The 20,681-nt window shown below is 56.1% G+C and overlaps 6 protein-coding genes and 1 non-coding gene across 7 annotated transcripts; 5 read left to right on the top strand and 2 right to left on the bottom strand.

Annotated features, from left to right (window-relative positions):
• Nucleotides 1–1,797: 1,797 nt before the first annotated feature.
• Nucleotides 1,798–2,732, top strand: PUNSTDRAFT_145957 (uncharacterized protein; the record flags this gene model as incomplete). The annotated part of the gene is made up of 3 exons (XM_007387341.1): nt 1,798–2,117; nt 2,179–2,244; nt 2,313–2,732. Coding segments are annotated over 3 exons (805 nt in total), but the record flags the coding sequence as incomplete, so codon positions are not given.
• A 5,025-nt stretch (nt 2,733–7,757) lies between these two features.
• PUNSTDRAFT_46903 (uncharacterized protein) lies at nt 7,758–8,750 on the bottom strand (the record flags this gene model as incomplete). The annotated part of the gene is made up of 1 exon (XM_007387340.1): nt 7,758–8,750. The coding sequence occupies one exon, from the start codon at nt 8,748–8,750 to the stop codon at nt 7,758–7,760; it is 993 nt and encodes a 330-aa protein (XP_007387402.1).
• Nucleotides 8,751–11,087: 2,337 nt separating this feature from the next.
• On the bottom strand, nt 11,088–11,171 carry PUNSTDRAFT_t90. The gene has a single exon. It is a non-coding gene; the product is annotated as a tRNA-Phe (tRNA).
• Nucleotides 11,172–11,345: 174 nt separating this feature from the next.
• PUNSTDRAFT_54946 (uncharacterized protein) lies at nt 11,346–13,977 on the top strand. The gene is made up of 7 exons (XM_007387339.1): nt 11,346–11,637; nt 11,698–12,580; nt 12,643–12,666; nt 12,733–13,376; nt 13,430–13,537; nt 13,591–13,699; nt 13,753–13,977. The coding sequence occupies exons 1-7, from the start codon at nt 11,429–11,431 to the stop codon at nt 13,915–13,917; spliced, it is 2,142 nt and encodes a 713-aa protein (XP_007387401.1). The 5' UTR covers nt 11,346–11,428; the 3' UTR covers nt 13,918–13,977.
• Nucleotides 13,978–14,123: 146 nt separating this feature from the next.
• PUNSTDRAFT_122424 (uncharacterized protein) lies at nt 14,124–16,762 on the top strand. The gene is made up of 3 exons (XM_007387338.1): nt 14,124–14,435; nt 14,499–15,594; nt 15,645–16,762. Exons 1-3 carry the CDS (start codon nt 14,327–14,329, stop codon nt 16,651–16,653), a joined length of 2,214 nt encoding a protein of 737 aa, XP_007387400.1. The 5' UTR covers nt 14,124–14,326; the 3' UTR covers nt 16,654–16,762.
• A 333-nt stretch (nt 16,763–17,095) lies between these two features.
• PUNSTDRAFT_127928 (uncharacterized protein) lies at nt 17,096–18,077 on the top strand (the record flags this gene model as incomplete). Its single annotated transcript, XM_007387337.1, has 4 exons — nt 17,096–17,103; nt 17,160–17,496; nt 17,555–17,885; nt 17,940–18,077. The coding sequence occupies exons 3-4, from the start codon at nt 17,631–17,633 to the stop codon at nt 18,075–18,077; spliced, it is 393 nt and encodes a 130-aa protein (XP_007387399.1). The 5' UTR covers nt 17,096–17,103; nt 17,160–17,496; nt 17,555–17,630.
• Nucleotides 18,078–18,570: 493 nt separating this feature from the next.
• Nucleotides 18,571–19,768, top strand: PUNSTDRAFT_122423 (NAD(P)-binding protein). Its single transcript, XM_007387336.1, has 4 exons — nt 18,571–18,700; nt 18,756–18,979; nt 19,034–19,094; nt 19,154–19,768. The coding sequence occupies exons 1-4, from the start codon at nt 18,602–18,604 to the stop codon at nt 19,751–19,753; spliced, it is 984 nt and encodes a 327-aa protein (XP_007387398.1). The 5' UTR covers nt 18,571–18,601; the 3' UTR covers nt 19,754–19,768.
• The last annotated feature ends 913 nt before the right edge of the window (nt 19,769–20,681 follow it).

The raw sequence follows: 20,681 nt of genomic DNA, 5'->3' as shown, positions 1-20,681 counted from the left end.
CTTTGGGCCCCGCCCCCGTCGGCGTGAGCGATGCATTGTAGGTGTGGGAGAGTTGGGCCTAAGTCCCCGGGGCCCACAGAGAAAGAGACAGGGCGCGCGCGCCGATAGGCCAGTGAGAAGGTGGACGATTCGCACTGCGTACCGCTTTTGAGTCGCCCACCCGTATGTAAGTAGTCATCTCCCGAGCTCGAGGCCGGATCATAGAGATCATAGAGATGATGTGGCAATAGGGCGTTCCATATGCCGCACGCCCGTTAGATACGCACGGGGACGTCCCAGTGGGAGTCAGAGTCAGAGCTGTTTCGGCATTGGGCGCGGGGGGGGATGCACGAGGCGGATCTCCTGCCGTGTTTGCGATTGCCCTGCGCTGGGTTGGCGACGGGGCGGATGGGACGTTGTCTCCCACATGCCACGGTGTGCCAATATGCGTTGTTCGCGCCCTTTCTCTCTGTTCTCTGCTGATGCGGAGTCAATAGACCGCGATACCCATGCCATCTCCACCTCCCCCCCCCAAGAACCGCGTCTGCAGCAGGGTGGACGAGGGAGGAGGAGCCTGAAGGGAGCTCTCTCTCGGTCCCGGATCAGCCGGTGGCCCGGGTCGCGGGGCGGGTGCGCAGAAAACGTCCTCGATGCGTTTAGAGTTTTGGATCACGAGAACGGAGGATGGGGAGACGTGCGGTTTCGTTGCTATTTGTAACCTTCCGGGCAATCAACGAGACCGAATAATCGGGCCAGGGGGGGAGGGAGGGGGGGAGCAGTACATGTAGCAAAAAAAAAGCGTCCGTTCCATAGTTTGCCGCGGGTATAGGGAGGGGAACAAGCTGGGATCGCGGGATCGGGGTTCGTAATATTATTCATTGCTTTCGGGTATGACTGGGGTGTTCTTCTCGGTTTCTGCTATGCAGTTTATATTTGGACGGGGCCGTCCTGCAGGCAAAGCGCGCGCTGCGGCACGCTGCTCGAGCCTCGCGATCCCTCGCCCTGTCTCGGAGCAATGTCGCGTTTTTTCTTTTCTTTCCGAGCGTGCGGGCGCGTTTGGGGAGGGGCGGTCCGAAGGCTGATAATGGCAGAGAAGACTCAGATTTCCGAAGCGTTCGAGAAAAAAGGATTCACGGGTCGCGGTTGGCCCGTCCCTGTTCCGCGATCGTTTGCCAGATGCGGACGGGGGGAGATGGGATCGCTTCCAGGTTCGGACGTTGGCGGTTTGCGGTGTATATTCGTTGCGCTGATCGCGAGTTTGTGGCCCCCGCTTCCCTTTTGCGTGTTCCCGCTCGAGGATCAGCCTGGATCAGCGGGTGGGAGGAGGAGGACCTGGTTTAGACGCCGGGACCGGGCGGTGGCAGAAAGGCGAGTTTGGGAGGCCGAGTGGCCGGGCTATACGTTGGGCGGACAGCGTCCCACACATACGATGTTCCATTTAGCGTTTGGATCCCAGCTGGGCGCAGGCGTATGACGCGAGAAGCAGAGCTGGGAGAGGCGACACGGAACGAGGCCTGGGTTCGGGTTCGAGCGCGTGTGGGCTTCCTCGGTTCGAAGCTGGGAGCGCGATAAGTCGGGAAGGCCGGCTTATCTATTACATACTGGCGCGCGCGATCTAGATGCCCACGCGTTGCGCGGACGAGGAAGCGGGGGGACCACGGCCGGACGGGTGGCAGGGAAAAAAGGCATGACGACCGAAGCGCGAGGCCAAGATCGCTCTGCGTCCACGGGCCCGCGCGCGTATAAAGCCTGCCCGCCCCGCACGGCAGCAACGCCGATTTTCCTCACCCACCGCTCCCCTCGGCGCGTCAGTCCCAACCGCCACTCCCTCGTTCTTCCCTCTCCGCCTCTGGGCCCCCGCCATAAACGCTCGCCTCCTCCCCGCCTCCCGCTGCTGTCCTCCCGCCCTACCTCGGGACACACCCGCCCGCCCGCCTCCCCTCCGCCACTCCAGTCCACCGGTCCCCTTCGTACCCGTGACTATGACCACGATGGCCAGCAACCGCGACAAGCTCATGGCCCTGCCCTCCGTCAAGTGCTCCCTCTCTTCGCTTCCCCAGGCGACGAGCATGGACGGCGTTCGGCTCCACCCCAGCATGACCATGACGGTCCAGCAAACGGCTGCCAGCGCGGCAAAGGTTCGCCCTCTTCACTTCCTCCAGACTCTTGCAATGCAATCTAACTGCCTTTCGTCGCCAGCTACAAAAAGCTCTCCAGAGCAACGCCTCTCGCGGGCCCAACTCCACCAGCAGCGCTGCCTACCCCGTACGTCCGCCGCCGGCCTCGCACTATCTTCTTTCTTCGCCTCTGCTTACACCGCGTCCTTGCTACAGGCCGCTGCACCTCCGCCAGCACGGAGTCAGAAAAAGTTTTCGGTCTGACTCACCGCGGTCGGCCCCTAGGGGACTCCTCCCGCCCCCCATCGATCGCTTTCTCTCTTCTTCCGGGTTTATCAGGCACACCGCGCGCGTCGCGCCATCGCACGATCGCAACAACATTACGGGGAACATCGCCAGCACCGCTACGATATATTATATTCATAATCCTGGCCCTACGCATTCCTACCGTCGCCGCCTTCTGGGTTACACTTACCTTTTTCGTCCTTCGCACATTAACTACTACTCGCTACCGCACTCCGCACACTAGACGACCGGTTTTCTCTCTCTCTCTCTCTCATCTTATCCTCTCTCCCGCTTCCCATCGCGCAAATCTGTATCGCTTATCCTCTCCCTCCCCGTCCTCGCAAATCATTCTTGCTCCCCCTCGCTCTCGCCCACCGAGTCCCCTTCCGTCCTCTCTCTCTCTCGCGTCTCGGTACCGAACGATAGCTAGTCACCACACTTCGCTAGCATAACTAGGGCAGGTGCCCACTCTCTCTTTCCCTCTCTCGCACCCACGCAAATACGCAATCGGCTAGCGCAGCAACACGCATCTCCCCATGTATAGACACACTCCGCTACCACAATAGACTATACTCTTGCATTCCCCTCGAGCTCATCGCCCCAAAAAAAACGCATCAAATTCCGTCATCCGGAACGAAATAAGATTCCCGCGTGTCCGTTTCATCCATGTTTATTTTTTTGTTTCTTACGCCTTCACATCATCTGTTGTCCCCCTCCCTTTCAACGATAATCACCACTGCAAACCTATTCCATTCTCGCCCTGGATGAGAGCCAATCACGGCCCCATCCCCCCGGGGGCTTGGGCCCGTCCAATCGCAGCGCTCGAGCCAATGGTGTGCGCCGCACGTGACGTCTTTCAGCCAACAACAACACCCAATCATGACGCGGCGATCGCGCCCTCTCGTGCGGCCCGGCTTTTGGCAATTTCGCGTCGTATGTATGTACTTTACGGGGCGGTCGGGCCTGGGCTCTCTTTTGCGGGTGAGCGTTGGGGGTGTCGGTGCCGAGCTCGATCACCATCAGCGTCCCTCTAGATGATCTGCACCTGACTGATTGCGGTCCGTTGCGGTTTTTGGGGAGCGGCAGGGTCGCGATAAAATGTTTCGTTCTCTAGAGGTACTATAACGTCTGGACGACCCACGAACCGACCCGGTCTCTCGCTGTAGTCACACCCCCCAAGACCGAGAAGAACACAGGACTGAACGAGGGGGGGGAGTCTTTGTTTCCTCATGTCGAGAAAGGTCGCAATGTATCGACGCGAACCCGCCGCTTCGCTATTTTTGGAACCACCTCGCCGCTTGTTCAGTGCTTGTTCAGTGATAAGTAATGATGACGTCGTCGCGAATCGTGATGAGACCGAAACTTCGACGTTGCGTTCGTTCGTGTGGATCCGACAACACGCTAGTCTCACTCGTGCTGATCTGATCTGCGCGACCCGCACTGCCATCCAAAGGACGTCGCACTGCCATGTTCTACGCTCGAGGGGGCGGCGGATCGACCAGCAGCGACAAGAACCGGAAGACCTCTCAGTTCATTCGACGACAGCGGGTTCACGCGCCCTATGCACCCCGTATCCACAGCGGCCTGCACGGTTCAACAGCACCGACATTCAACCTTTCGGATTAGGAACGGCGAGGTCCCCCCTCGAGAAAAAACAAGCCAGGATTTCCTCTCCAGCTTCCTGTTCCGACGGTGCGGGTGCGGTGCTTCTTTCTTACTTCGCTCCGCGCGCGAACAGGCTCAGCGCGGAGGGCTTGTATGCTCGTCATCGTTCGTCCAATCTTTACATACGCTCTCGACCTGCCCCGATGCCGCGGGCGAACGTACGAGGAGAAATCGACAGTCTGAAAGCAGCGACCAGCCCTCGCCGTGAGTGGAGGATGGTGTGGACGAGGGTGCGGATGACGAGAACAGTATGTCCCTCCAAAGCAAAGGTTGGCCCTGCGCGTCGCCGAAACTGTGACAGTGACCGACGGCCGACTTCGCGGTACGTATTGTATTATGTACTTACTGCTTTGCCTATCAGAAACCCTGCCAAAGTCTAATGTTTATCGGAGGCTTTCTATGCTGCGTCGCGATGATGCACGCCCCCCCGTTCGATCGACCGGCTTGCAGGCAGGGGCGCGGAATATTACGTACGATTTCGTCGCCTTCTGAGGGTTGCCGCTGGCCATCTCTCGATGCAACATCGACCCATCCCCGTACCGCTCCGAGGGCACTACCACTCTATCTCTCTCATGTACCGAACGACGAGCACGCACGCAATTCTGGGCACGGCTCACACCTTGACCTAGTCGGGCTGCGCTTACAACCTCCGGATCTGTGTGTCCTACGCTCGGCCCCCAGCGGTTTCATCTGGGACCTGACTGAGGTCGGCATCTCGACGGGGATGCAAAATTCCTTGCGTATACGCTCGAAGAATGCGGAGAGAAGCCCCTGTTCGATTAAGCCTCGGGGTGATGGTCTCCCACCTTGTGTTTCCCCACCGCCCCGGACCACGGCGCGCTCACTCACTTTGCCTCCTGTCGCGATTCGCGGAAATCGGGATCGCCGGGTGACCTCGAGACACGCTTGCTTGAAGCAACAGTCAGCCCCCCTTCCCCCTTGCTACCCTGGCTTCCGACGCGCGCTTATTGGCCACCGCTAGCTTGCCGCCGCACGCTCGGGTCTCCCGGTCCTTCGGGAAGCCAGCGCGAGGTTGTAGGCTATTCAACGCTATCGCGATGAGATGGGATCTGCAGGCCAAAGCACAGTGATATGTTATTTCAGCCAGCATTGCCAGGTGACTAAAAGTCGACGGGGACGTTGAACGGTGCTGCTCCGCGAACCGCATGTTTCTCTGAGTTCCCTTGCGAGTTTCTTGGTGGCAGACTTCTGATCCGGCGGGCATCGACAGCGTTAGGCCACGTTTGTCAACATACGGGTGCGCCGCTCAGGGTCACGGTCGGAACTATCCTCGGAAGCAGCGCCGCACGCCGGCCGTGGGAGGGCCAGTAGGTTACCAGCCGCGCTCACCACCGCCAGCCTCTCGTCTTCCTCTCGCGCTCTCACAGTCATTCTTGCTGTCGAAGTATGATTCAGTGGAAGAAATGTGGTCTTTGGAGATCCGCCACCCGGCGGGCGCGGCCGCTTTGGGGCTTGGTGGCGCGCCGGAAGCCGGCCGGCAATCTGCTGCTTCAGCATTGCGGCGACCGAGTTGCTTTTTGTGGTCCTGTGTGTCGGCGTTGGCCCTGCATCTGCTACACAGGCGGCGAACGACCTGCTTTATCGAGAACTGCCTCCGACTTCATGCGCGCCCCAAGCCGAACCTACGCCCGAACCACGCCCTGTCGTGGATACGCGCCCCACGAGAAGGCCACGCCCCGCACCACGGACGATCCCGGAACAACGTACTGGCTCAGCGGTCTCCTTGCGGGCTCAGATCGGACAACTCGCTCGATATCTCCGTGCCCTCGACAACGTTTCGCGGAGCTCCTGAATCACGCGTTGTTTTTTTATACATCGAAACGCGGACACGCAGCACCTGCGCGCCGAAAAGATAGCCGCAGGACGGGGGACGGTGGTGGCGAAAGCCGCGCTTCGTGGCCCGACAGCGGGATCTCAGAAGCTTCAGGCTTATCGCGCGCTCGTATCTCTTATCTACCTTCTTGATACAGGTGCCCCAACCCGGCGTTTTCGGTGCGGCCCGCCTCCAGGCTTCGGTGGACGTTGCTTCTCTGTGGTCGCCGTTGATCCACGTTCGACACCGTGTACTTGGCTCCTTTTAATCCGGGACTCGGGATACGCGAAGTCGAAGGCGCAAGGCTGTGAAGTAAATGGCTCTTCGACGTTGCGAGACCCGAGCGCGCTCTGCTTGCGATAATGGCTTATCTCTGTGGGCTTGGGGTTTTCCTTGACACTCAGAGATTTACCTCGGATCCCGAGGGCCCTTGATCGTCGAGCGCGCCCTCCGCCAAAGAGCTCGCGGTCCTATTTCCAGCTCCTGCTGCATCGAGCACAGTTCGCATATTTTCCCGACCGTTACGCGCGATTTCGCTCGTCGTTCCTCTTATCCGGAGCGATGTCTGTTCTCGCATCTCCAACAGCCCACACGGGATCTGTACAATCGACGGCGACTATGTCTCTTGCACGAGATACTCCGATGCGTCCTCTGCGCAACCCGTGCGATGGCAATGCGGCGATATTCTCCGAAAGGTGTGTCGATCCTTTGCTTCAGGGCCATAGCGTGTACTCTGCCGTCCCCAATATCGCTATAACACCAGCAGGAATAGATAGGCCCCCGATGGTGGCCAATCGTCCGGTACGTTCATGCTCATTCAGTCGACGCGGCATGGCCAAACCCCAATCGCAACCCTTGCGGTGCTGCTCGAGAAGCTCGCTGCGCCTCGGGGTGCGGGCGCGCGGAGGTAGTTATATCCTTGGCTTTGGAGATCCGACTCCCTGATTGACGTTGCCTGGGATCCTCGCGGACTTGCCTTGGGGTCAGGAGGGGATATTGCAGGCACGTTCATCGGCCTTCTCGAACCTGCGCCGTCGAGAGCGACCCCCCGCCGAGGGCGGCATGTGGAGACACGAGTCTCTGGCCGCGTTCTCTGCCCCAATTGTGCCCCTGAACGCGGCTCGAGACGAGCCTGACCCCAGGTGTTCCGCCGATCTCCCTTTCTCCCATGCAGAGGATCAACCTTTTGACCCCCCACGGGTTTTGCGCGTTAATAACGCCAGTTCCCGGTCCGGATCATGGTTCCCTGTCTTGAAGGTCAGGGTCTTGCCCGCTCGACATTGAGGGTTATTCAACGATACAAAACGGGGGAAGGTGTTCCCGAAGCGCCGTGCCTCCAGCGATCGTTGACCGATGCGATGGCGCACAGCTTCCGAGGGATCATGAACGAGGATGGTACCGGTGCGGTGATTTTCCGTCTCGTCGGCGAGAGAGTTCATGCGTAGGTAGTTGGGAAGACGGCATCGGCATCGGTATCGCTCATGGTAATGGATTACTAGCACCGGACTCATGACCGCGATCGCTGTATTTTATCGCATGCGTGCGCATGAATGAACATGATCGCCCCAGATGGGGATTGATAAAACATCTTCAAGTACTGTCTATATGTTATGCATCCGGAAGGAGCGGTACTTTCGCGCCATGAGGCGCAGTTTCACAAACTTGTCCCGTGAGCGCACTCACGCACTCAGTGCGTCTTCTCCAGTCGTTGTGCTAGTGGAGCGCAGCCTTAAAACTAGCGCCTGTTCGTTGGCGCAAGCATAACATCCAAATACCGAATATTTCCTTCAATCCAAACTAAAGGGTACAATACGGAAACAGAATCCAGAGAAACACAGGCAATTAAAGACATCAACAGCATGCGAGCCTTTGAGTCGTCAACAATACATCCAACGAAGAGCACGTTCGTACATGTACGCTGTGTCTGCCTCCCATTCGGTCCAGTGTGGTTCAGAGGGTGGAGGGCGAGCCTTCTCCCTCCTATATGCGGCTAGGACCTTGTCCACCTCGGGCTCGGTTTTTGTTGGCAAGTCCGAGTACGTCAAGCTGTTCGAGACTTGTATCGCCCATTCTTCGATACTGATGCGTTCGGAAGGCGCATAATCTGGGAGCGGGTTGGCCTCCTCGTCGTCGCTCTCTTTGTCGTATTCGGCCTGAACGACGCCGTCCTTGCCGCCGTCCTCAGCCTTGTCAACCGCTTCGCTGTTCTCAGCATTGGCATGGCCCATATCGGGGGCGTTTTGCGGATGCGTTGAATCGCCACCGGCGCCAGAGCGTCTCGGTGACGCGTTTGGGCAAATATTATGATCGACGGAATCTGCCAATATGGACCGGCCACGGAGCACTTGCCTGCCACGTCCTGACGGTTTGGCGACGAGAACAGGTCCGACGGTTGGCGGTTCATTCTCATCGGGCTCCTCAGCACCCGCGTTCAGCCGACGTCGCTTATTTGGATTCGCGCTGCCCGCTCTTTCCTGGATGTCAGAGCCGGAATCCTCTCGAGGGCGCTTTGTCGATTTTTCGTCCGGGCGTGGTTGCTCATGAATAACCGGTTCAGAGAAGTCGCCTGCCTCTTGGTCGTCGTCGGCGTCGTCGTCGGGTATCTCGAGTTCTTCATCGTCGTCAAGCGGGCACCGGCGCCAGGCCTCCCAGACCCGAAGGGAAAGCATGACCGCGTCTTTCTGGTTGTCATCAAAAAGAGATTGCATGCTTTCTTTCTGCTCGTCATTGAACGTGTTCCAGGACTTCACGAACTGAGCGATCGCAAGGAACGGATGCACGGATACCTTGAGTGTTACGTTACTCCAGGGAAGATGGATAAAGTTGTACTGCAAGCGGTTGTCTTTTACTTCACCGTTGTGGCGCCTCATGGTGTATGCGGGTTCTAAGAGATATAGCAAAGGAACGAATAGATACTCCAATTCTTGACCGCTTTGACGCAGCGCTTCTAATTTCTGAGAGCCGTGTGCGATCAATGATTCGAAGTATGCGGTACGAGGTTCACTACTCGCCTTGATCCAGCCATCGTATGACAGCCTATGCTCTCCTCTTCGAGCATCCTTGAGGACCGGGCCAAGGAGATCCAGGTCCGGGAGAATGCACCAGCTGTCAGCCTTGAAATCTGTTCGCCAGTCTGCACAAACTATAGATTTCGTTATTCCTCGTTTTTATTTAGATAGTGATGACGGCATACGGTGCATAGAATTCCATTCAGATCGTTCGTCAAAGCCACCGGGAGGCAAGCGCCACACAGATTCGAGCTCTGAAATGTCCTAGTCGCGACGTAATGAGAAGGCTTCATGAGGGGAAGGTGTCGTGCTCACAAAATCGTGTCCGTCGCGCGTAAGGATATGACATACGTCGATAGTCCGCGCAGAGACGCGGTCAAGACAGATCGCACACATGTCTGCTGCGAATCCGGGCTGTCGGTTATGTCGCTGTGGCGTCGCATTCACATTGTTATGAGAGTCTCGCATTGCTGGTATCTGCCCGAGCGCTCTTCCTGAAGAGCAAGAGTTCCCGCTTTCGGGTTCCGCTTGACGCTGCCGGTCCTCTTGAGCGATATTTTCCTGTGCAAGCCTTTGCTGAGAAGTTACCTTGGCCTTGCGAACAGGCGCTTGTCGCCGTGAACTTTTTTTCGCTAAACGGTTGTCGCCTCGTTTTGGTGCTGGAGTGGTAGCTATTGGGCTTGGTTTCGGTCGTCTTCTATCACCGCGATTCGGACCTGTAGTTGGCAAATCGTCCCCTGCGCCACTGATTCCGAGAGCACGAAGCTCCCTGGTGAGTTTTCGGCTTTGGGAATTCACATATGTGAGCAGTGGTATGGTGTGGATAATATGTGATTTACCCCATCTTATTATATCGTGTAATTTGTGTAAGTAGTGCTGGAAGTGGTTCAACTGTGGTTGACGGCGCGAAAGAAAGAACAAGGAAGCGCCAGACGCGGTGCAGTGCACGTGAGTATCACACGAGCGCGTCCATTCGCCGGTGTGCCTTTCGGTCAAAGTCTGTCAGTGGCAACCTTGAGGTCTCTCATGATCGAGCCAAGGCTCGAGCATTCATTCCAGTGCAAAAGTCCCCTGACCTTTGAGCTAGATTGATTTCAGCATGATATTCGATATCATCCCCTTGTTTGCCGGCGTCAGTCCGCTACTTGGGCGCGCTCGCAACCGCTGCAACACTGAATCTCATCGTCTCACGGAGAGCTTTATCCATCCACGCACCACCGTCGAATACATTCAAAGCCTCATATCCATATATGCATGAGGTCAATACATATACTCATAGCTAGAGGTCGGACACTGACTACTGCCGCGTCTGCAGCGACCGTGCCAGATCGCTGCACCAGTTGCATGGGAGAGCTCACATACGTGGTAAATACACTTACTACCAGCTGTATTGTCTCTATTCATAACCTCGGGGTCCGTGTTAGAGCAACCATGGCTGCTTGTGGACGAACGCAAGGATGCGGCAATATCATTGCAATTCCATCGCAGCTATGGGGGGATCTTAGAATTATGCAGTTAAGCGAGTACAACTGCGGCGCCGTAGCCTACAGTACGACGTCGGCGAGCGAACAATCGGCTAGCTGGGGCGCCACAACCCGATTGCGTGTATTATTGGTTTCGCCCATCATATATCCGGGTGCTACACGCTCCTCGAGTCTCATATGGACGCTCAGCGTTACTAGTAGCGCTTTTCTTAGAATGCTTTAGGTCCAGTGCGGAGATCGCATCTCGTGTCTGCCGCTAAAAATCAACCAGACGCACTTCGAAGTACCAAACAGCACTCAGTCATCACAAGCAATCATGGTCATTGGATTCACTATTATCTTCGCTATTACTGCAATGTAAGGGCACGCGTCATACTGCTGCCCTCGTCGTCAGCTTGATATACAGCTGTTCCTCATCCGTTATCGCGGCGCCGCTGGCATCCCCTGACCCGATCGTCAATCCCTCTTGTTCCGTTCCCGATTGTGGGTCTCATACAGGCGTCCGTAGCTATATAGTGACTCGTGATGTTACTCGTGTGTGAAGCGGGCTTTCGAAGGGTTGAATATCGAATAAGTGATTGTTGGCCTGCCCGTACTACTTCCGCAGTCCATATGATTGAAACATTTGCGCTATGTCAGCGGCCACTTCGGTTTAGGTTGTTTGACCGAGATTGTGCCCTTACCTCGAATGCCAAGTGAACAGAATGCAAAAAAATGCCAGGACCGTGGATTGAACACGGGACCTCCAGAAGGCAAGATTTTCTTCAGTCTGTTGCTCTCCCAGCTGAGCTATCCCGGCGGATGAGAAGGGTTACCTTTCAGGCCATATATTCAGTGTACTCTACAGGGCTGTATAAGGCTAAAGTCCAGGAAAGGAAACGGCGTCAGCTGATGTTGCGTAGGCCGCGCCGCCACCTCCCGCCCGAAATCCCCTGACGCGCTCTGCGTTGTCCTTATGACCACCACCGGCCATCCGACGTATACTCTCCCGCTCCTTAAGTCTGATATGGCAGCTGCCACCTTCTCCTATCTGTTCTCGCCGCGTTTGAACGTATCATGTTATACCCTCTGCTGGCTAGTGTCATAGTAGCCGCGTTGGCCTCGAGCTCGCACGGGCACCGCATCGACCGCAAAGCTATCGTATCTCGCTACAATCCAAAGAGGAATGCGTCGAATCTCGTCACCCCCATGCAAGTTGGGAATGGCGACTTTGCTTTTGGTGCGGATGTGACGAGTTTGCAGACGTTCCAGCCTTACGCAGTTATGTACGTTTCAGTCCGAGCTCGTCTCAATTTCCGTCGCGCTGATTGCTGGATCTACGGCAGGTCTTCGTGGGGCTGGAAGAACGACTCTCTGCCCATTGGTCGGACGATGCAGGACGTTATGAATTACCGCGGCGTGAGCTGGTGGAATCACGATCTCCTCGTGGAGTATATGTTTGGTGGCGAGGCGGAAATCCAGCAATGGCTTATCTCGAACCCTAATCGGGCGAACCTCGGTAGAACGGGCCTCGTGTTCTTCTCTTCCAATGGCTCTGTGGTCCCCGTCGTCGAAACGGAGCTTGTCAACATACAGCAAGAACTGGACTTGTGGACAGGGACGCTCACCAGTCACTTCACATACGATGGACAGCATATCAACGTCCAAGTCAACGCGCATCAGGATACTGGCGCAGTGGGCGTGCAGATCACCTCCCCTCTTCTCCACTCCGGGCGGCTGGGGCTGTTCCTCGACTACCCGTGGAACGACGGCTCGTCCAAGTTTTCCGCGCCGTTCGTCGGAATCTTCAACGCGACCGCGAACCACACCACCTCCCTTACCACCGGCCGGGACCTTGGCACCAATGTGGCGGCGCAAATCACCCACGCGTTCGCAGCCAACACGTTCTTCACGTCCCTGGGTGGCGACCGCTTTTCCGTCTCCCGGGATTCTCCCACCGCACATCGGTATACTATCAGATCGGCGGCGAACTCGTCCACATTTGCATTTACACTGCACTACGACGTTGCTGAACCAAGATCTATTCCGACAGCCGCGGAGATCGTCCAATCATCCAATGCGGCCTGGGAGAACTTCTGGGAGAAGAGCGGATTTGTGGATGTCTATTCCGGGTCGACGGATTCGCGTGCCGACGAGCTGCAGAGGCGTATCGTCCTAAGTCGCTATCTCTTACGAGTCAATGAGGCTGGCGGCGATCCTCCGCAGGAGGTCCGTCCCAATTCTGGCTTATCTTCCTTCGATGCGATGCTGACTCTCTTACCTACCTCTAGTCCGGGCTCGTCAACAATGGATGGGTAAGCCTGATCCCTTTTCTCTCCGCCTGATACGCAGAGCGCCGCGCTTACTACCCTTATCCGCAGTACGGCAAGTTCCACCTTGAAATGTTCTTCTGGCATGAAGTGCATTGGGCCCTATGGGGTAATTGGGACCTTCTGAAACGCGCTACCCCCGTCTACCAACGCTTCCTGCCGACCTCCGTCGAGCGTGCACAGGTCCAGCAGCCCTGGTCGGCCGGAGCTCGCTGGGGCAAAATGTCCGATCCGAGTGGCAGGTCCGCGCCGGGGGAAATCAACGAGCTCTTGATTTGGCAGCAAGTTCACCCCCTCGTGTTCGCGGAGTACCAATACCGCGCGTTTCCAAATCGGAGCACGTTGAAGGAGTGGAGGGATGTCGTCGTTGCTACTGCGGACTGGATGGCAGCCTTTGCTTGGTGGAATCAGACGACGAAGGTGTACGACCTCGGACCGCCGATGTACGTCGTTAGCGAAGACACGAGTCCGAACGTAACGGTCAACCCGGCGTTTGAGCTCGCTTACTGGAGGTTTGGGTTGGGGTTGGCGGAGACGTGGATGAAACGGCTGGGCGAAAAACCTCCGGCCGCGTGGTCGACCGTGAAGGCAAATTTGGCACCTCTGCCTATCGAAAACGGGCTCTATGCTGTCTATGAAGGCATCGAGCACGACTTTTGGGCCGACCCTGCGTACACGAATGACCATCCCGCGCTGTAGGTTCTAACCCCAGTTTTTTGAATGCAGGCAGCGACTTATTCTCGTACAGCGTCGGTCTGCATGGATGGCTTCCTCCGACTCCCGGATTGAACCTTACCACCGCAAAAGCGACTATAGAGCAAGTGTGGACCACTTGGAACATCACCAACAGCTACGGGTAGGCAATATAACCCGATAAATCGACGTTGGGCCATTAACTTGTCGATGAAGGTGGGATTTTCCCATGCTCGCCATGTCCGCAGCTCGTAACAATGAGTCCGAGCAAGCTATCGGCTTCCTGCTGAACGAATTGTTCTCATTCGACGACGCTGGCTATCCTGCACGTGTTTCTCGTTATTACAAGCCGATCTTTCACTCATGTCGTATGTTTAGACTGGAGGCGTGCGCGTGCCCACGCCTTACTTCCCAAGCTCGGGGTCGTTTTTGTTGGCGATTGCCCAGATGGCCGCCGGATGGGACGGGAGCGACGGCGTTGCACCTGGTTTCCCAGCAACCGGGTGGCATGTACGTGTCGAAGGCATAGCGAAGACACTCTGAATAGTAGCATGTACTTGTAGGCAGTGTAAATGTTGCGCTCGATGCTAAGATTGACTCGACCATCATCCGTCCACTGATCGGGCCACCGATGCCACCGCAGCCAAACACAGCCAATCACGCATGCCTCAGCACGGCTGGCGGTTGTACTGCGAATCTTCCTGTGTCTGCATTCTACCAGTATATTGCTCGTCCACTGGCTGGCATGCGTCGCCGTCGATTTTCTGGTCAACGATCTTGATATACGGCTGGCTTTACTTCATCGCGCTCACTTTTACGGAGACATCTTATTTGCTCCAATCCGTTTGCCGCCTGGCTATCACCCTAATCGACTCATGCACGACTGCACCACGTTCACTCTCGAGAAGCCAACTGACACCGATAATACACACCTCACTTGTATTCTACTCTAATGGCACAATCTCCTTCCGATATCACTGGCACGTCTCCCGCACCGTTCAGCCCCTTTTCAACATATTCCGGATCTAGTCCTCTAGGCAGTGAGCTCGCCACATCGGACGGTACGCTCACCATCGCGGTATCACAGTCCTTAACAAGATAATAGCTGACATTGTGCTCAACAGATGCTCCTGACCTTGGCGCTTTTGCCAACGTCTTCCGCGAACTCGAACTAGATCAATCCACCACCCTCACAGTCCGCAACGTCACGCACCCCGTTAGGAGAATATCATCATCTGTCTTAGTTACACCATCCGATGAATCCGCTACCACGAATGACTTCGGTTCAGTCGCATGGAGCCGACGCCGAGTCGCGGCTTATCTCTCCGAGCCACGCACGATTGACGACACTACCCCCGATAACTCCGCTTCCGCTTCCGAAGACGAGTCTTCTGACACAGAGGCGGAGATGGAAGAGGTCGACTTCTCCGACGAAGCGATCCAGGAGCGATCGCCCAATGGCTCGCTCCAAGCGCCCGGCGGTCCTGAGTCCAGCTTGAGCCTGGAAGGCAAAGACCAGCCGTCCCTGGGCTATTTGGACGAGGTTCTGAGTTTCCTCGCTGAGGAAGCTGCTCAACACGCCGCAAGGCACGCAGCCAGCAGCAAGAACACCTCTACCACGGCCCAGCCCTCGACACTCTCTACGTTGGACAGTGCTTTCCGCCACGTCGTTGAACCCAAGCGCAAGCGCCGTCGCAAGAAATCTCGGCACGCCGTCACCCAAGTCCCGAGTCCGGACAAACAGCAACGTGTTCAAGACGAAGACGCGGTATCTCCTGTTGACCCTCCAACGGATGAGTCCTCATCAGCTGACCCCTCGTCTTCGTTCGACATCTCTTCATCATCCTACCGGAATCGTCAACTTCAACTACAGACCGAATCCACTCCCGCAACGCCTCCGCGAAATCGTAAGGAGCGACGCAGGCTGCAGCAACAACAGCTCGCTACAGCCGCGCTGGCGAAGGTGGAGGCAACGTCTCGTCCCCAACTCAGCCATAGTAGATCTACCCCCGCTCTTCGTTTGAATGTATCAATACCTCTCGACCCTCGGATTCTGCGCCTGCGGGCCTTGGCACACAAACTCCGCATGTTCTTCCCCGAAGACGCGAAGCACCTGTCGAGGATCCTTTCTAGCGATTCTCCCGATGAAACGAACTTTGTAGACCCGCGTGGTCCAAAGCCGGCTCATAAGGACAGCCTAATCCATGTCTTCGTCGATCAGTCAGTTTTCCTTCTCGCGTTGAATTGCGTCCTTTAACACACCCGTGCAGTTCTAATATTCTCTTCGGACTCCTGTCTTATATAAAGCGTCGCGTCAACCCGTCGTCGCTGAAGAAGAAACACATCTCCCACGCCGCTTTGGCCTTGATCCTCGAAAGAGGACGACCGGTCACCCGACGATGTCTCGTTGCATCGTCTCCCCTGTATCAACCTATGGATACGGCAGAGCAGCTCGGCTATGAGGTCAAGATCTATGCCCGCGTCCCGGACACGGGAGATGGCGCGGACCGCGTGCGGAAGCGCAATGGGAGTGCGGACCTCTCCCGGGGTAACTACCCGAGCCAACATCTTAAGGCGGGCAACGGATACCGCGGTAGCGGAGACTATTCCCACCTGTCTTCCCAGAGCCAGACTAACCCGATACCGATCAATGGGATGACCTCCGGGCATATGAAACATGCACACAAGCGCTCCTCCGGCGGGGGAACCTCCGAATCTGACCATGGCCGCAGTGGCTCCGGCCCTGGATCTGGATCACAATCACAGTCTCAGAAATCAAATGGCCATGTACCCCATCAGCCGACTCGACCGGGTATGCTGATGAAACCTCGTCGAGGGTCCTTGTCGCAGGCAATGCCAGCAGTGGCCAACGTTGGCCAGTCTTTACCGACTATCTCCACCCTTAGCAACCTGCACGCCTCGGGTCAAGGCACGCCGTCTCAGCGCGTCAAGTATCGTGAGCAAGGCGTCGACGAGCTCCTCCAGCTGAAGCTGCTCCAGGCCATCGCGGAATCGGATCCACCGCCAACGAACGCGACGATCGTCCTCGCCACTGGCGACGGTAACGTCGGCCAGTTCAACGACCAAGGGTTCATCGGCTGCGTAAGGACCGCCCTGAAAAAGGGTTGGAAGGTCGAACTATACGCTTGGGAGGACGGTTTGAGTCAGCTGTGGATGAAGGAGTTCGGGTCGTACACCCAAGGAAAGAATGGTGGAGGCAAGGGCCAGTTCCGAATTGTTGGCATGCAGCAGTTTGCTTCGGACTTGCTTGTCCCGTAAGGGATCTAGACTTGCGATGGAACCTGACATTCGATCATGTATCGTTGTACATGTAGCAGCTCACCTTGTACAGTACCGTAGATGTTTGTGTATATGATCTGTTTCATACGAACAGAGGGCAATCAATGGTCGCATTGGGACATCAACGTCATTCACTGACTATGGACCTTCGCGGTTTATGCGGTTCATGCAGAGCGATCAAGTACTGGAAATGGGTGTATTGACGCCACAGGTTTGGTGTATGCATGTTTGTTCTGCAGCCCCCTGCTTGACTTCGACCTTTGCATGAACGCGGCACCTCGCAGCCTCGACAAGCTCCTTGCTTGTGGTCCACATGAATAAATGCACACTACAGCGAGATGCCTGCCTGGACCCTGTGCACCCACAGTACTTGCTTACTCAAATCTCCTTATGACCGATAATCGATGGAGACGGCAAGCGTGTGTACCGGTGCGACTCGCATGCTCAAGCATCCGGCGTGCTTGCTCAGCTCTCAATAATCCCAGCCCTGCTCGATCACATGGACTATTAGGCAACCGACAACATGATAATTCCTACTTATGTTGACGAAATCAGCGGAATAGCGTGCAACGACCCAGCCTCCGGCGAGCACCAGTACCGGCGGATTAACGCTCGTCTCCCTTGGTCTTATCAGCGTTATCGGGGCTTTGTTCTTGTCCAACATGGCGGCGGTCCCGAAACTATTCATCCCAATCCAGGTCGGGACATCCGCGCTCAAGCACCGCGTCGTTCTCGCACCTCTGACGCGTTACCGCGCCAGTATCGACCACGTGCCGCTGGATATCGTAACGACGTACTACGAGCAGCGAGCCAGTGAACCAGGTGCGCAAAAGCGAGCGATGTGTGCCCAACCAAATCTAATCCGTCACGGTACTCCTAGGTACATTGCTAATCACGGAGGCCACGTTCATCGCCCCGAAAGCCGGAGGATATAGTTGCGCACCTGGCATCTGGAAATGTACACCCACTTCGTGACGTCGCTGAGGAACGCCTATCCCCATCTTGCCTACATTCACGTCGTGGAACCCCGGGTGAATGGCAATGTGGATATCCCCGGCGGCGCTCCTCAGGGCGAGTCGAACGATTTCATACGCGACATATGGTCCCCGAGGCCCTTGATCAGCGCCGGCGGCCACAACCGTAGCATCGCGTTGCAAGTTGCGGAGGAGAAGGGTGACCTCATCGCCTTCGGCCGTCATTACATCGCCAATGTGAGTTCCTTTGTGCGACCGTGATGGAAGGTGTACTTATCGGCACATATCCAGCCCGACCTACCCAAGAGACTTCGGAAGGATATGCCGTTGCATCCATATGACCGCAGCACTTTTTACACCCCGCAGAGCCCAGTGGGCTACATAGACCAACCCTTCGCGGAAGACGAAGAGCTGCAGAAGTCACAGTAGTTGGTGTTATCTTGATATTCAAACTTGCGATTGTATCTAGATGCTATTGAAATATGTATACAAGCTGTTACGGACATGTTCGGTGACTGCACGCGCAGTAGTTTAGTGGAAGCCGAACGCAACCTGTAAAGTGCGTGGGAAAATGAAGACTTACAGCTAGACTCCGACGGACCACCAGCACGTTCCGAAATGGCTTCGCGTTCACCACCTCTTGCCTAGCACGCCTGGATACCTGGTCATGTCGCCATAACACACAACTCGCTTTCAGTCACGCAAAACATTAGCCATCACTCAGGCGTCTGCAATATCGCTACTACAAGCGAAGCAACACGTCCTTCAATGGCGCAGCATCACGAGCTCGGTAACGCAAGCGAAAGACTCGTAATGCTTTACTCAGCCCGGATCCTCGTAAACGTTATATAACATGGCTCTCAGGCGGTAGATGGAGACATCAGCGGACAGGTCTTGCCCCTTTCCTCTGAACCGATATCTTGCGATATAAACTTCTTGAACTGCAACCCGCTATGTCTTCTGCGACGTCAAAACCTTTGGTACTCGTATACGGTGGTACGGGGGCTACTGGATCGTCGATCGTTGACGGGCTCGTCAAGCGCGGCCACTTCGTGAATAAATACGTTCACTCTGTCGCCGTTACCCGTCTGATGGATTCATGTTTAGGACGTTGGCATACTCACTCGCCCCGCCTCCGCCTCTAAACCCGCCGTGCTCGCTCTCAAGGACAAAGGGGTGCAAGTTCGTGTCGGCGACGCGGCCACGGACGACGTCGAGACGCTTGCTAAGGCGCTGAGCGGCGCGGAAGTACTCATTAGCGCCGTGTCGGCGTACGCGCTGCAATATCAGTATCGGCTTTTCGATGCTGCGAAGGTTGCAGGCGTGAAGAGGTCGGTGTCTCTATTGATTCGTTGCCTTCGGTTGCTGATAGTACGCTCGCCCAGGGTGGTGCCATGCGACTTTGGGACGTACACCCCACGTGGGGTGCGCGCCATGGCTGACCTGGTACGACCTCCATCGGCTAATCTGGCTCTGATGCTGGTGATTGATCTTGCTCGTTTCAGAAATACGCCATCAGGGACTACATAGACAGCCTTGGCATTGGGCACACCTATATCGACGTCGGCTGGTGGATGCAGCTCTCGGTGCCCTACCCCTCCTACGTCAAACCCAACTTTGTCACCGAGCTCCTGCGCAGCTTCGCCGGTGAAGGCGACAAGAAGAACGCGCTTACCGGCCTTCATGACATCGGCAAGTTCGTTGCGCGGATCGTCGAGGATCCGCGCACGATCAACCAATACGTGTTCGTTTGGGGCGAGGAGCGGACCGGGGCGGAATGCTGGGCCGTCGCTCAGCGCATCTATGGCGAGGACCTCGAGAGCCGCAAGGTACGATTGTCGGGCGAGGACCTGCTCCGGACCGCGAAGGAGGCAAAGGAAAAGATCGCCGCCGACCCGAGCGCGGCGGGCTTCGAGGCCAACGTGAACTTGTCGCAAAGCGAGTATCAGTACAGCATGCACATCCGAGGGGACAACACAGTTGCCAACGCCAAGGCCGCCGGTGCGCTGGACGCGAGGGAGCTCTATCCTGATGTGGAGGTGACGAGCTTCGAAGAGTTTGTTAAGCAGTTCTACGCCAACCCGCCTACGCTGTACGAAGTTTAGCTTAAGCATCGGGACCGTATATGTGGAGACCCCTGGATAGCACGATATACCTATCGTAGTCATGTCCGTAAACCTGTTGGGATCTCAGAGCACCAGTATTTCGCATTGCACATGTGTTCATGATCAGAACTCCGCAGGCCGGTCACCGCCTCACAAGAAAGGGTCAGAAGTGCTGCACAATGAGATGGACATCGCTTACTACTCCTGCCCCTCATCATAACCAACGTACCCAAACCAATGGTCTTTTACAATCGCACTGTCGTAGCCGTCTGTTCCGCGTTAGCGATGTAAGTTATGCCACCTTGCTGACTCAGTTGCTTTGCCCTGATCACGACCCTCCCCTATGAGTAGAGCGGCATCGATCGCCATCGCCTCCTCGGTGGCGTATCCTGACCCCCGTTTGGTCCCGTTTCGCGTACTAGAGCCTGGTGTTGTAAGTCCAACAAGACTGGTATTACAATACTTATATTTGTACTGATGACTGTTGCCTAGCCTGCCTGCAATAATTAGTGAACGCATACGCTGGCCGCTTGTGCCACATAGTTATACAATGTGCTGAATGTATCCTGAATTGGTTACGAAGTAGACTCTCCTGCTGGCAATGGCCTACTTGGCCGTGCGCAATAGAAGTAGTTAAAACCGTGATTGAAACAAGGCTGTTGCTCTGGTATCAGGAGCGCATGCTGTAGTTGCTGCCGAGCATATGAATCAGTATTTTTACCGGGTTACGATCTCCTGCAAAGTTTCAATGAAAACCACTGACACGAACACAGATAGGAAATCTATGTACACGGGCTACGCCACACCGGTGATGGCAGGAGGTGCACCACAGAATGCGGTCTGAGCGCTCGCTCTATCTAAAGAATTGTTTTCTCATATCATACAGCCATGGCATCAGGAACATCCTCAGGGGACAAATCAGCCAAAA

Source organism: Punctularia strigosozonata (assembly GCF_000264995.1).
Source record: "Punctularia strigosozonata HHB-11173 SS5 unplaced genomic scaffold PUNSTscaffold_13, whole genome shotgun sequence".
Taxonomy (NCBI): Eukaryota; Fungi; Basidiomycota; class Agaricomycetes; order Corticiales; family Punctulariaceae; genus Punctularia; species Punctularia strigosozonata.
This window is presented reverse-complemented; position numbering and strand designations above follow the sequence as displayed.

Bases quoted from the DNA above. Each gene is read 5' to 3' on its own strand.
- PUNSTDRAFT_122423 (XM_007387336.1), top strand. From the start codon at position 18,602: ATGTCTTCTGCGACGTCAAAACCTTTGGTACTCGTATACGGTGGTACG. The intron at 18,701-18,755 runs GTGAATAAATAC...ATTCATGTTTAG, and splicing joins TCGTCAAGCGCGGCCACTTC to GACGTTGGCATACTCACTCG. The intron at 19,095-19,153 runs GTACGACCTCCA...TGCTCGTTTCAG, and splicing joins TGCGCGCCATGGCTGACCTG to AAATACGCCATCAGGGACTA.
- PUNSTDRAFT_54946 (XM_007387339.1), top strand. From the start codon at position 11,429: ATGTTATACCCTCTGCTGGCTAGTGTCATAGTAGCCGCGTTGGCCTCG. The intron at 13,538-13,590 runs GTAGGCAATATA...TTGTCGATGAAG, and splicing joins AACATCACCAACAGCTACGG to GTGGGATTTTCCCATGCTCG. The intron at 13,700-13,752 runs GCACGTGTTTCT...TCGTATGTTTAG, and splicing joins TCGACGACGCTGGCTATCCT to ACTGGAGGCGTGCGCGTGCC.
- PUNSTDRAFT_122424 (XM_007387338.1), top strand. From the start codon at position 14,327: ATGGCACAATCTCCTTCCGATATCACTGGCACGTCTCCCGCACCGTTC. The intron at 14,436-14,498 runs GTACGCTCACCA...TGTGCTCAACAG, and splicing joins TGAGCTCGCCACATCGGACG to ATGCTCCTGACCTTGGCGCT. The intron at 15,595-15,644 runs GTCAGTTTTCCT...ACACCCGTGCAG, and splicing joins ATCCATGTCTTCGTCGATCA to TTCTAATATTCTCTTCGGAC.